Source organism: Actinia tenebrosa, unplaced genomic scaffold, assembly GCF_029948245.1.
Source record: "Actinia tenebrosa isolate PJP-AT-01 unplaced genomic scaffold, QUT_ActTen_1.0 PGA_scaffold7__59_contigs__length_16204524, whole genome shotgun sequence".
Lineage (NCBI taxonomy): Eukaryota > Metazoa > Cnidaria > Anthozoa > Actiniaria > Actiniidae > Actinia > Actinia tenebrosa.
The window spans coordinates 11424810-11437658 of NW_028292584.1; the positions used below are offsets into that span (position 1 = coordinate 11424810).

The following is a 12849-nucleotide window of genomic DNA, read 5'->3' on the forward strand; positions in this document are numbered from 1 at the left end:
TCTCTTTACGATGGCACACAACATTTTATGAGTGATTGCATTTTGCTATAAAGTCGCATACCTGTTACTTTAACAGACGTACAATTAGTCTCCTCCCCAAAACCGTTTGACACGTGACAGCAGTACTTTCCTCCTGATGCTTTACCAGTAATGCTGAATGACGTCACACTGGAATTAGCTATTGTTCTGTTGGTATCCTTGTGTATCCATGTAACACGAGGTGCTGGATATCCAGAGGCATTACATCTTAATGTTATTGAATCTCCTTGTTTGCCAAAAAGATTTGAGGTTGTCAGATAGGTAATACGAGGCAAAGCTACAGATAAAAACAGAGCGACTACATTATCTTTTATTATTTCTAAGGGCCAAATAACTTGGTATTGATATATGAACAGTAAATAAGTCATTCAACATTGCGACAAAATTGTTGTCCCTCAGCCCCCTTTCCCCTATACATCCTGTCCCTGTTATAGCCGTTATCATTTAAGCAAATTAAAGATATGATGAGTAGGGCTAGTTGTCGTATGTTAGTAGATTTGTTTGTTGGTCTCTGCTGTGCTTTGCTGTGCTTCGAGGGTTTTCCCTTGTTTTTCCGATTTGCTTTTCCGGGTTGTCCAGTTTTTCAGTCCTCCCTCTACAAAAATCAACTTTTGTATATTCTCATTCCATCTATCGGCTAGGCACTATACCATCCACTCAGGAGTGGTAATTGCATTAGATAAATCACGGATACTCAATCTTGTAAGAGCGTGTAAAATGAATAATAAAATAATTAATTGGCAGCATGACGAGCTTTTTTTAAGGCCCATTTGAACTGCAAAGTGGGTTACTTGGTAAAGAGAACAAACAACCGTCTTCTACCTTCAATCCGCGTGTAGGCTTTGCTTGCTGTTGTTATTTTCGTATTAGTCGTGATCACTCAAGTTTTGAAATGATTTTTGCTATAGGCGGCTTTCACTAAGAGGTCACGTGGTCAAATCGGCCATTGTGACTGGCATTCTACAGGATTTTAGCTATGCGAGAATGTAAAAAAAGATGGCGGATTCGGGTAGTTTTTTTGGTGATAAAGGGTAAAAGTTAGCGCAGTAAATAACGATGAAGATGAAGACAAATAATGTCATTGAAAAAAAGATAGATATATGTAAAATATAACTATACTAATGTTGACGGTACTATTTTTCTTTTCTTTTAGATACTTTCAGGTATCACATTCATTGAAATCGGACAGTAGGATAAATGCATTTAGTTCATACAGAAGTCTGGGTGCGTTACTCACCATATACGAAGAGCATCGTACATGCCTCTTTTAATTTTTCACGAGCACAAAGAACCTGACAGCAATACGGCCCACTTTTGTCCTTATTAACATCAGAGATCATAATTGCTACATTCGATCCACCAATCACAGAGAAATGAGCACTCACATTGGTTATAAACGAATAGTTTTTTTCACTTGTGAATCGTCGGGCTATCTCTTGTCCGCCGTACATGATTGTAGAGATACCAGAGTGGTCACAATAATAATGCCATATGATGTAAACAGTAGATCCAACATGTTCAAATTTTTCACTCGAAGGTCGTGAAATCCACCTGAACGCATCTGCTGGATATAACATTTAGACATGAACGGAAAATTACATTCTAAATTTATATTTTTAATTACAACAAAACCATCTAAAACATCAATACATCTTACATAATAGATAATTATCTGCGATTTAAGAAATTTCATCTTTTTTAGTAAATAATATTTTCAAACTAATAGAAGCCAATCTTTTTCAATAATAATGATAATAATGATAATGATGATAATGATAATAATGATAATAATGATAATAATGATAATAGTAATAATAATAATAACAATAATAATAAATAATAATAAACTTTATTTCGAGAGGGAACTTTTCAGTTTACACTGATAACGTTGTGGACCCAATAAATATATTTAAATTTACTATATATACATTAAAAGACCCTAAATGATGAATACGTAATAGTAAATACCCACCAATTCCTCTTAACCTACGGGAAAAGCTAATAAATAAGTATGCAAGGAAAAGGGAAAAGCTAATAAATAAAATAAGAAAAAAGAAAAAAACCCGAAAAAAGAAAAATTCTAGAAGCTAAAATTTATACCCATCCCTACTATTGCGGATAACATATTTAAATATCCCACGCGCATAAATCGCAAAACACCATTATATACTAGACCATTACATACCCAATACCAATTTGCAAGGACACGTATTGTAGCCTATTTTCGATCGAGATCAAGATCGAAAACCACATGCGCACAATAAATTCGGAAATTTTGGGAAAAATAACGTAGGGCCAGAGAGCGACTCCAGGCTATGGGGAGCATAGAGAGACCACTAAAATGCGAGAAGTGCACCAGATTATACGACCTTTGAAGGTCTGAAATGAATTGATTACAGTAGAGTTGTAGTGAGATAACTTATGATACTTATTTGAATGATCACTTGGTCTATCCATACATGTAGCAGGCCATCAAAGTGGACATAACCGTATGAGATTTGGTAATTTTCCTACGAATAATTTGATAATTTCTTTGAGAGGGGTTATAGAAATCAAAACGAAATTACAATGCAAGTGCCCAAATCACCCCACATCGAGCGCATTGTTTGTATGTTTGGTTGTTGTTGTTGTTTGTTATAATTCGCAATATCACTACCCCTGCAACTTTTAATACCAAAATAGGTAAAGAGAGGAAAGAGGAAGGAGAAAATAACGTGCTTAAGCAGCAGGTAGGGGGACTCGCGGAGGGGGTACCGGGGGAGCCGGGTATTACCCCCGCTAAACACTATGCGGCCGCCGTGGGTATTACCCGTAAGGTCGCTATGTGTATTGCCTGTGTAATTCGATTCGAAAAGCTCTCTACGGGTTTTACTGGTGCCCCGCATTACTAAGTTAAAATATTTGTCTTATATACGATGCACGAATGTAAAGAGTTTGTTTATGACTTCTGTGTAAAGTGCTTAAAACCCAAGTTTAAGCCCACTAAACCAAATAAATACATTTGTTGTGGTAAGAAAATGCAAATAGAAGATGACACGTCAGCACAGTGTTACGAGTGTGGTAAGAATATTCGTAATGCCGTACCAAATGCTACCAGAGAGCAATATTACGCCAATGGAGGCCGTAAGAAAACACCTTATAAGAGAATAAAATACTTTAGGGACTGGATGAGTCACATCCAAGGTCTTCGACCGGTATATTTAGACAACAAAGTAAAAAAGAAAATCATAGACCATTTAGAAGAGCCAACCCCACAAAGTCTACGGAAAACGCTGAAAAAATTAAAGCTAGGGAAATATTACAAGGCTATTCCCTATCTTTTGTCTGAAAATACCGGTAAGTCTATTCCCGAGGTTTCTGATATGACAAAAGCCGAGTGGATGTTTTGTCGGTTGGATAAGGATATTCCTTATTACCCTGACGTAATCTACGAAATATTTTACAAAATAGACCCCAACCACCCCCTTTTGGGATGGTTTTTTTTCACATTTGTGAAAACGATGCAGGCTGCGTAATATTTTGTTAAAGCGCCACGGGCTGTGTAATATTTTGTTAAAGCGCCACGGGCTGTGTAATATTTTGTGAAACTAATTTACATATGAACCAGACAGCCGGCGTTCAATATGTAAATAGAATCCTGTCTTGCTTTTTTCAAAGCAGATGTTTACTGAGCGAGTTTTCTTTGAAGCTCTTCTTTTGCCTCCTGGTAGATCTCTTTGCGAGATTCCTCGGAAAGATCTTTTACGACTGTTTTTTTGTTCCTTATGTCCGACTTTAATTTCTCGTACTTTTCCTCTTCGGCTAAGATAAGCGAGAATTCTACGTCGTCTATCTTTCTGTCACGCAAAGCCTTTGAGACAAGATCGGTAATTGTATTTACTTTAGCCCTTGACAGAGCTATTGTCGTGTCATGCTTGGATATTTTGCTTGACAACTGTTTCATAATGCCCGTAGCAACAGCAGAAATAATACCACAGGCTGCCCCAACGCCGGCCAAAGGAACTCCAACAATTACTCCGGGTCCAGTAAGCGAAGTAGCAACGCTGGAGCCCGTTAGCACTACGGACATGGATCCTGAAGTTATCGCAATCTTATGTAGCGTAGTCCGGGCTCTGGCGTACTTTTTCCTAACTTTTTCGTAGTGTTTTGTCTGCCCTTCCAAGTAAGCCAGGATTGAGTTTGCTTTGTTAAGCCTGAAGTTTTCGGCATTTATTTCGTTAGGTGTAGTATAGGGAATATTTGGGTACAACTGAGGCGCAGATGGTATAACATCCATTATATATACTAATGTACGACGCTTTTGGGAATGACATTGAGGAGCAGCCACATCATGACAACCGGGATTATGCCAACTGGAGGGCCTTTAGGAAGATGTTTCCACACGCAGATGCTAGTAAGTTTGAGCGCAGACCCGACGGTATTTATTACCAAGGCTCCAGAATGTACAGCAATGCGGACTTGGAGCCGCATGAGAAGAGGAAAGAGGCACAGCATTTGTCAATAACAAAGGAGGTACAGCCTAATTTCCCGGAGAATTTATTGATAACCAAGGAAGATTACCCATTTTATGATGCCGAAGGTGGCATAAACAACTTTGATAAGCTGGTAACACACCTAAAGATTCCAGTGGGTAAGCAAACGTTTGACGTAGTAGTAAGGAATATCTTTAAGGATTTTAACCTTACGCACACTTCAGGAAAAGAAGCCCACGAATGGTTAAAGGGGCCTAACTTTAAGTACTGGCCGCAGCAGTTAAACTTTGCCGTCTGGGCGGCTACAAAGGGCTGCGGGGTTGCCGCGGATATGTTCGACATTGCCTTTCTAAGGTTCCACGTTGCCTTTACTATGCGGCGCATATTGAAGGAGCTTAGCGTACCGCTGCCGGGGGAAAAGCAATTCAATAGAATGAATAACCACTACGATTCCGCTGCCCTAGAAAGACTAATGAATGAGTTTAAGCCGCAGCAAAGAGACTTTCGTTATCGGGAGGGCGCCACGCATGGCTTGGGTATTATCTATGCTTGGCATGTTGACGGCGTGCGTCCGGCAGACATGTATCATCAAAAATACCCCGGGGTCCTAAAGTTTTACGACTTGGGTGGTCGCAAGAATGACGTTACGCTGATCGATAGGATTGAGACAATTTACCCCAGTCCTTGGGATCCGTCTGTATTATTAAAAGGAAAAGGCCTAAGAAACCTAGCCAGGATCAACCGCAGCATTGAAGCATTCGTCTACTGCACCCTGGGAGCGCAGGTAAATACCCGCAGCCCCATTGTTGGATCCGAAGGTGCTTCGCGGGAAACGCAACAGGAATTCCTAACTTTATTTGAGTCCGCAATAATAGAAAATGACATATCCAAGTCAGTTCAAAGATATCAATTGGCGGTGCAGCAATCTAAAGTGCGGTTAGATTACGCTTTGTCGCCTGGCTGTTGGTTAATGCCAAGTAATTTGGTCATCAACACTAATTCCGTTGTGGGTTATAACAACAAACTTCAACGAGCTACTAAGGATATGAAGTTTGGGGTGAATGACGTGAACTCTGACATGACCAAGGGCATTCCTCACTTCGTAGAGAAACCAAAAAAGGAACACGCAGAAAAACCCGAACCAAAGAAGAAGCCTCAAAAGAAGGTCCTGCCTACGATACCTGGGGAATATGACCATAACCTACTAAAAGCCGGCGTAGCAGCTGCAAGCGTTGGTCTGAGCTATTATATATGGCGATGAACAACCCCTACGTAGCTGGAGTAGATTGTGTTTACACGACTTACACAGGCGAGAAAAAATACAACCAGGCATCTTGGGTAGACGTCACCGGAATGTCTGTGGACCTGAACTACTCAGGAAAGAAGCTGATAATATGCAGCATTTGCATTGGCACGAGCAGGCATGCCAACGTGGGCTTTAGGTTTCTGGATGACAATGGCATACTGCAGCCTATGCGTGTGAAGACAAATAACAGGGAGCCTGCGCATTTCTCCGTAGAGCCCAACCCCCAGAGCGCCGAAAATCATTCCGTTTGGACTTTCCACATGATCGCCGATTGTCACGGGAAGGTAAAGTTGCAAATAAGAGTAGACGATTCTGGTAGTGTTTGCATAAATAGCATAGAAAATCAGAGAGATACAGCCTATAATCACAAGACCATTAGCACTTTGATGGCGGTGAGCCTTTAAATATATGGACAACCCACAAGCGAAGGAAGATTGGTTTCTTCATTATGTGGAGGAGAAGGAATACCTGAGTCAGCATTGGCATGACACGGGATTGTGGGTGAAGGTTGGAGGCCCGGGATTAATCGTGTGTACTATTAGTATTAACACGGGGTATTCGTGCAATGCTGGGTTTAGGATCGTTGATGAGAATAACCATCCATTACTACCTTACAGAAAAAAAGATAACAATAGGAACCCAGTCCATTTCTCGTCGGAGCCCCCTCCAAAAAGCGGAGAAGACTTAACGCCAGTAACTTTTCATATGATAGCCAATTGTCAATATGCGAAGCTTCAGGTCCTTCCCAATGACGTTGCCTACCTTCGAATAAATGTTGTGGGAACTCCTGCTATAGACGCGGCCTGGAGTCACAAGCCCATTAGCACCATGAGTGTGCTGCCGCTAGTTCCGCATTATCAAGGCGGCGCGAATACTATCTTTACTTATCCCCAGTCGAGGACGCCTCGGATGCCTGACGACGATAAGCCCCCAACGATACACAAGGACAAGATCAGCCCTTCATCTTCTTCATAACTACCACCCCAATAGCTACTACCAGGATCCAGATGTTATTCCCCACGAACTTCAACAGTTCCCCGCCGGCCCTAAGTGCCAGGCCAAGAACACTACCAAGCAGCCCAGGAAGACCGGCTGCCATCTTTTTCCCCAAGTCCGTCAGTTCATTGCCTAATTTCTTTACGCCTGCGCCCGTAGCCTTAAGCGCGGACACGATTACTCCTACTACGCTTGAAATAGCAACCGCAAATGCCAGCGGAACGCCATACTTCACCAGAGCTCTTTTTGCCTTTTCCTTGGTGGTAAGCCCCAACTCCTTTTCCAGGTTTTCCTTTTGCGCCTGTAATTCCGCAACCCTTTCCTGAAGGGTTTTTACTTCCTTTTGGGCTGCCTCCCTTTCCTCTTCGGGACGAGCCTGGTCATTGATTATTTCCTGTTGCCGCTCTATTTGCCCCTCCAGGTCTTCAATGGCCTGGCTCATTTGCCGAATTTGCTCTTCCTTGGTGTTGATTTCGGCAACCAACTGCCGCCGTTCCTCCAAAGAGCCTGCTATGGTAACATGTAAGTTCTTAGCTTCTTCCTTGCTCATATCCAGGTCCCGCAGGGCAACCTCAAAGGCCTTTTGAGCTTGGTCTCTTTCGCGTAGGGCATTGTCTCTTTGTTCTCTCATTTTTATTATTTGCTGATTCTTATCGTCAAGTTCTCTCTTTTGAGCATCGAGAAGTAGTTGGTTTTGTTTCATGTATTCTGCTTCCCTTTTCTCCAATGTTTCTCGTAACCCCTCAGCGCGTTTTTCTAACGCAACCTTTTCGTTTAGGGTTTCCAGCCTGTTTAATATGCTCCTGGTGGCCACTTGAAAGCCTTTTAATCTTGCCACGTCACCCCTAACTTCACCATTTTCATCGAAAAGGGGTTGCGGTTTTGTCCAGCGGTTCTTATCAGGATATCTCAGGTCTTGAACGCTTATGAAGACTCTACCGCCGCGCTCGGTAAGCCTTACTTCGTCTGAGTTAAAGTTGGAATACGTATCTTTTAGCCGCTGCATGGCCGAGTTTACGGTGCCTAAGTCCTCTAGCTCTATGTGCTCGCGCGTAAATACGTACTCGTGTGCTTGGGGATGCCTTAAGGCATTCGTAATTCTATTCCTTAGGGAATCATCGGGTTGTTGGGTGGGAAGTAGCGGTTCTTCGTCACCGTCGTTAATATCGACTTGGCCTTCTTCGGTAAGGGGGTCAAAGTCAGTAGTTTCGTCTACGTCCATTATATATGATAAGCTCAAAGTTAAACCCCAACATATTACCTAAGCAGGTTGGCGGACTAAAGGCAGAACGCACCTTTCACCGGGTCACCTTTACCCCCAGCAGCGCTAAGCCTGGAGAAACCTTGTACGTAGGCGTACCCCGCCTAACGGATAACCTAGTCTTAGTACCCGGCACGTTAGCGCTAAGGTTTGATCTAGCGGTGTAGCCCAGCACCAAGGACAAGCGCTATACCGTCAATAACGTGGGCAGGAACCTCGTCTCTAAGATGAGAATCAAGTTCGCCGGGGAATCCCTCTTGGACTTGAACAGGTACGATTTGTACGCCACGTATAAGGATCTGTGGCTAACAGCCTTCGACCGTGCACAAAAGATAGAGCAGGGAATTGGAAGCGTTATCCTTCGTAAGCTTCGCAGCGATACCAACCCGGCGCCTACGGACTCCAGTGGAGCAACCGCAGTAGCAGACGCGACGAGGGTAAAGACCGCCTATGGTAGCAAGTACGTTATCCCTTTGGATTTCGAAGTGATTGCGAACCATGGTGCGTATTACCCCAGACAGTTATCCGAGTTACAGTTTGAAGTAACCTTGGCGGACACTACGAACGTCATTGGAGGCATGGACAGCGCAATTAGCGGGGCCGTGGATCCCCATTCTATCACTAACTTAGAGCTGCAGTACGAAACGGTATACAGCGAAGAGCTGGCCCGTAGCGCTGGCATGGAATATAGCGCCGGAAAGGCATTCCTTTACGACCATGTAGTAATGTACAAGACATTTAGCTTCCTGGATAAGACGGATGAGGTTATCAACCAAAGCATTAACCTCCCCAGGCGCAGCCTCACGGGGCTAATGCTGGTGTTTGCCAAACCCTACGAGGCCGGTAAGCGCGACTCCGAAGCCTTCCATAACCCCAACATTACTAACGGGGGGTTAAATGTCAACGGAGTGCCTAACAAGGTCTACTCCCAGGGAATAAAGCCCGCAGACGTGTACAGGGAGGCAATGCGCAAGTTTGGTGACCAAATTAGCCCCGAGGAATTCTTTAAGGATAAATATGCGCTGTGGATTGACATGCGCACCATCAACGATGAAACCATGCACAGTCAGGGTCTGCGGCTGGTAAACACCCTAGACGGTATTACTTTGGAGATTAAGCGCACAAAGAATTCCTCCGCGGGCGACGGCGACAAGATGAACTGCTACGTCTTTGTCGTGTCGGACGCGCAACTAAGCATAGAAATGAACCAATTGAAAAGCGTTGCTTACTGATTCGTTCGCTGTGCTCATTCATCCTAGATTTTCAAAGAAAATATGGTATATATACGATGCTACGCGTATTCGAAAATAACGACACCAAACTGCGATGCATAGTGCAAGGCGAAACTTTGTACTTAAAGGCGAAGGAAGTGGCAACCGCGTTAGGATATGAACGCACAAGAGATGCAATTAGGGATCACGTTTCTGATAAATACAAGAAAAGGTTGGATGAAGTAAGGGGGATCACAAACCACCGCGCCCTTAATGAACAGCCACATTCCGTGTTTATAACCGAGCCTGGCTTGTATCAATTGATATTTAGCTCCAGGCTGCCAAAGGCCGTGGAGTTTCAGGATTGGGTCTTTGAGGAAGTCTTGCCAGCATTAAGGAAGACCGGCAAGTACGAGATAGAGCGGCGCTTTGACGGCCCCAACAAATTGGTATTCAAAATTGAGAATGAGTTTGACTTACATAATAAGGTGGTAAATTACATTCGCCGCTTCTACCCTCAAAAGCTCGTAACGCCCGGCCTAGGCGAACAGCAGGATTCGGACGGCAAGCGCATAAAGTGCTGGCAGAAGGGCTACCAACGCGGCCAGCCTGATCTGCTCATCCTTAATGCGCATGTGCGATACCGTGGATTCTGCATCAAGTTAAAGACTCCGAAAGGCAGCGGGGAATTGTCTGAGGATCAGCGCCGCCTGTTGCAGCGATATGAGCAGAATGGTTATAAAGTAATGATCAGCAACGATTACGACGACATCTGCAGAGCCATCGCAGAGTATGCACAAGGAATGCGTTTACCATGTAGGTGGTGCTGCAAGCGCTTTAAAAGCGCGCAGACTCTGGGAACGCATTTAAAGATATTCCATAGAATATATGACGTTTAACGCGGTAAGGCAGATACACTGGAGAGACTTAAAGGAGGGTGTTACGTATGACATAAAAAATTACGTAGCCTTTGAAGATATTGACAGGCTACGGTTGTTATTGGCGCACGAAGGCGTTACATACAGCCTGTGGGCGCCAGATCGCGTTCGATACGTCATCGAAGGACAGGAGTTCACGCATCTGAGGTCGTATGGGAAGAAGGATGGCCGCTGGGTCTTTGACGTCGCAAAGTGCGTCCTTCCTTCGCCTCTATGTGGTTAGACGCGTCTAAAGCGTCGTTTAAGTGGGGTTCGTCGACAATGAGGGTCGGCGACTCTTTTTTAACACAGTCAGCAGGGAGTTCGCATGTAATACAGTCCATATATTGAAAGGGTTATTAGTACTGCTGTGTAGGCTATCATATATTATCAGAAACCGCCTCAGAATGTTAAATGGTGGTTAAATTATTGTTAAGGAAGGTCGGAAACTATATCAAAATCTGCCTCAGAATGTTAAATGGAGGTTAAATTATTGTTAAGGAAGGTCGGAAACTATATCAGAAACCGCCTCAGAATGTTAAATGGTGGTTAAGACTTTGTTAAGAGACAGTTGAATATGTGTTCCTCCTCTCTTACGCATCCACATCTTTCACACTGCTGCCTCCAATATTCCCTGTTAGTCCATGGAACACCTTCTAACGCGTCAAAACGGGGTAGCGTCCTGCTTATCTTCCTAAAGTAGCCTATTCGATTCCTTAGGTAATCATCCTTATGTTCACAACGACTCATGAGATCGCCGCACTGGTAACAATCCACTCCTTCCAGATCGTACTTCTCTGCAAAGAATTGGTATTTCTTCTCATGTCTTTTCTTATGTGTCTGAAGACGTTGGCGGCTACTAAGAACCTTATCACAGTAACTACACTGCGTAGTTCTACGGCAAACGCCCTTCTTTACGTGTTGCTGCAGCTTCTGAAGAGTGCTGAACTCCCTATTACAGTCATCGCAGGCCTTACTAATTGGCTTCTTTGTGCAAACCCCATGCCAAACATGGTATTGCAGTCTTTGTTTGGTACTAAATACCTTCTTACATTTCAAGCAGTCCATATATACTTAACAATATTTTAACATCCATTTAACATTCTGAGGCGGTTTCTGAGAGGGTTTCCGGCCTTCCTTAACAAAGTCTTAACCTCTATTTAACATTCCAGACCATCTTTTGGGAAAGTTTGGTGGTAACCTTAACAATATTTTAACCCCTATTTAACATTCTGAGGCATCTTTTGAAGGAGTTTCCGACCTTCCTTAACAATAATTTAACCGCATCTTAACATTCTACATGGGATATCTCATAAAGTCCACGACCGACTCCTTGGCCCACGTTGCCATAGTTATCAGCGCGCCAAACCGTTCTGCGCGCTTTAGGCCGCACATTTCATCGTATAGCTCCCTTACGCGTCTATTCAACCGGTCTATCTCCTCCCTTTGCATTTCGACCGTCCTCTCCAGGTCTGACTTTTCTTTGACGACGTTAACCATTGCTTTGACTGCTTCCACGGGCTCCATATATACCAGCAAATAAATTTGCTTCTAGAAGGCAACTTGTTGCCTGAAATATATGAACCCAGATCACATGCCTTGTAACGCTCTGATAGTAGGACCCACCGGCTGTGGAAAGACCCAGTTCGTGGTAGAGCAGCTATTAGGACCCTTTAGATACCGTTTCGACTATGTCGTGCTACTTTGCCCCACCTACGTGAACAACCGCACCTGGACGGGCATAGGAGTGAAAGATGACGACTTCTTCGTAGATATCTTAGACCCTAACGAGTTATCTGGACATCTTAAGTTCTGGCACAAACAATTCCCTAAAGATACACAGACACTCCTCATATTGGACGACATTGCCTGTGGGGACGACGTAAAAAGACGCACGTCGGAGCTCGTTAAGCTCGCCTTTAGCGGCAGGCATGACAATATTAGCGTTTGGTTGCTCTCACAGCAGCTTACCAGCGTCTCTAAGCCCTTTAGGGAAAACATAGGATCTCCCGTAGTATTTTATACTCTGAGCAAGTCTGACCTGGAAACCATCTTAAGCGACTATGGTGGCGAGATATGCAAGGAACAGTTACACGAATACATGCGGCATTTAAAGACGCACCAACATTCCAAAATGATCTTCTCTTTGAGGTTTCCGTCCTACGAGGTAAAAATCTCCGATCTTTGATTCCTAATGTATATGGAGATTGAGCAGTTGATAGATGAAGTCCCCACACAGCTAGACGAAAGTAACCTTAAGGAACAACTTAACATCCTTGTGTCATCTGGGAAGTGCAAAGAAATGATAGGCAAGGAACTTACCCATGAGCAGGTCAATAAGCTGTCAGAAGAGGAAGTCAAGAAGTTCCATAAGAGGTACGAGGCTGCCCTTGCAAGTAAGACCACGGACGCCGTAGCAGACTCCGCTATCCGACTTGCCACTAAATTGCTTGGACTTGCACTGCCCATAGACGACGTGGAGCAACTGCGGAAGGACATATGCGATGACTATGTCATATCCCAAGAACTTAAGATAACCTGTGGGTGGTTGTCTTTGAAGTGCGGTAAGTTAATGGCAGTCGCCTCTGCGGCTTTGCACGTAGCTCAGCATGTCGACTTGAAAGAACTTACAACGTCTTGGAAGGAC

General features: G+C 43.8%; 1 protein-coding gene across 4 annotated transcripts in view; it reads right to left on the reverse strand.

The window, feature by feature from the left end:
* LOC116288558 (B-cell receptor CD22) overlaps positions 1-12849 on the reverse strand; it is an 85322-nt gene that overhangs the window by 9074 nt on the left and 63399 nt on the right. For 3 of the 4 annotated variants that reach the window (XM_089039613.1, XM_089039610.1, XM_089039611.1), the window contains exons 3-4: positions 1277-1603; positions 62-316 (exon numbers count right to left, since the gene is read on the reverse strand). In XM_089039613.1, coding sequence (XP_088895739.1) covers positions 62-316; positions 1277-1603 — 582 coding nt within the window. The remainder of the gene's footprint in view (positions 1-61; positions 317-1276; positions 1604-12849) is intronic. The other variant, XM_089039612.1, reaches the window with a different exon arrangement.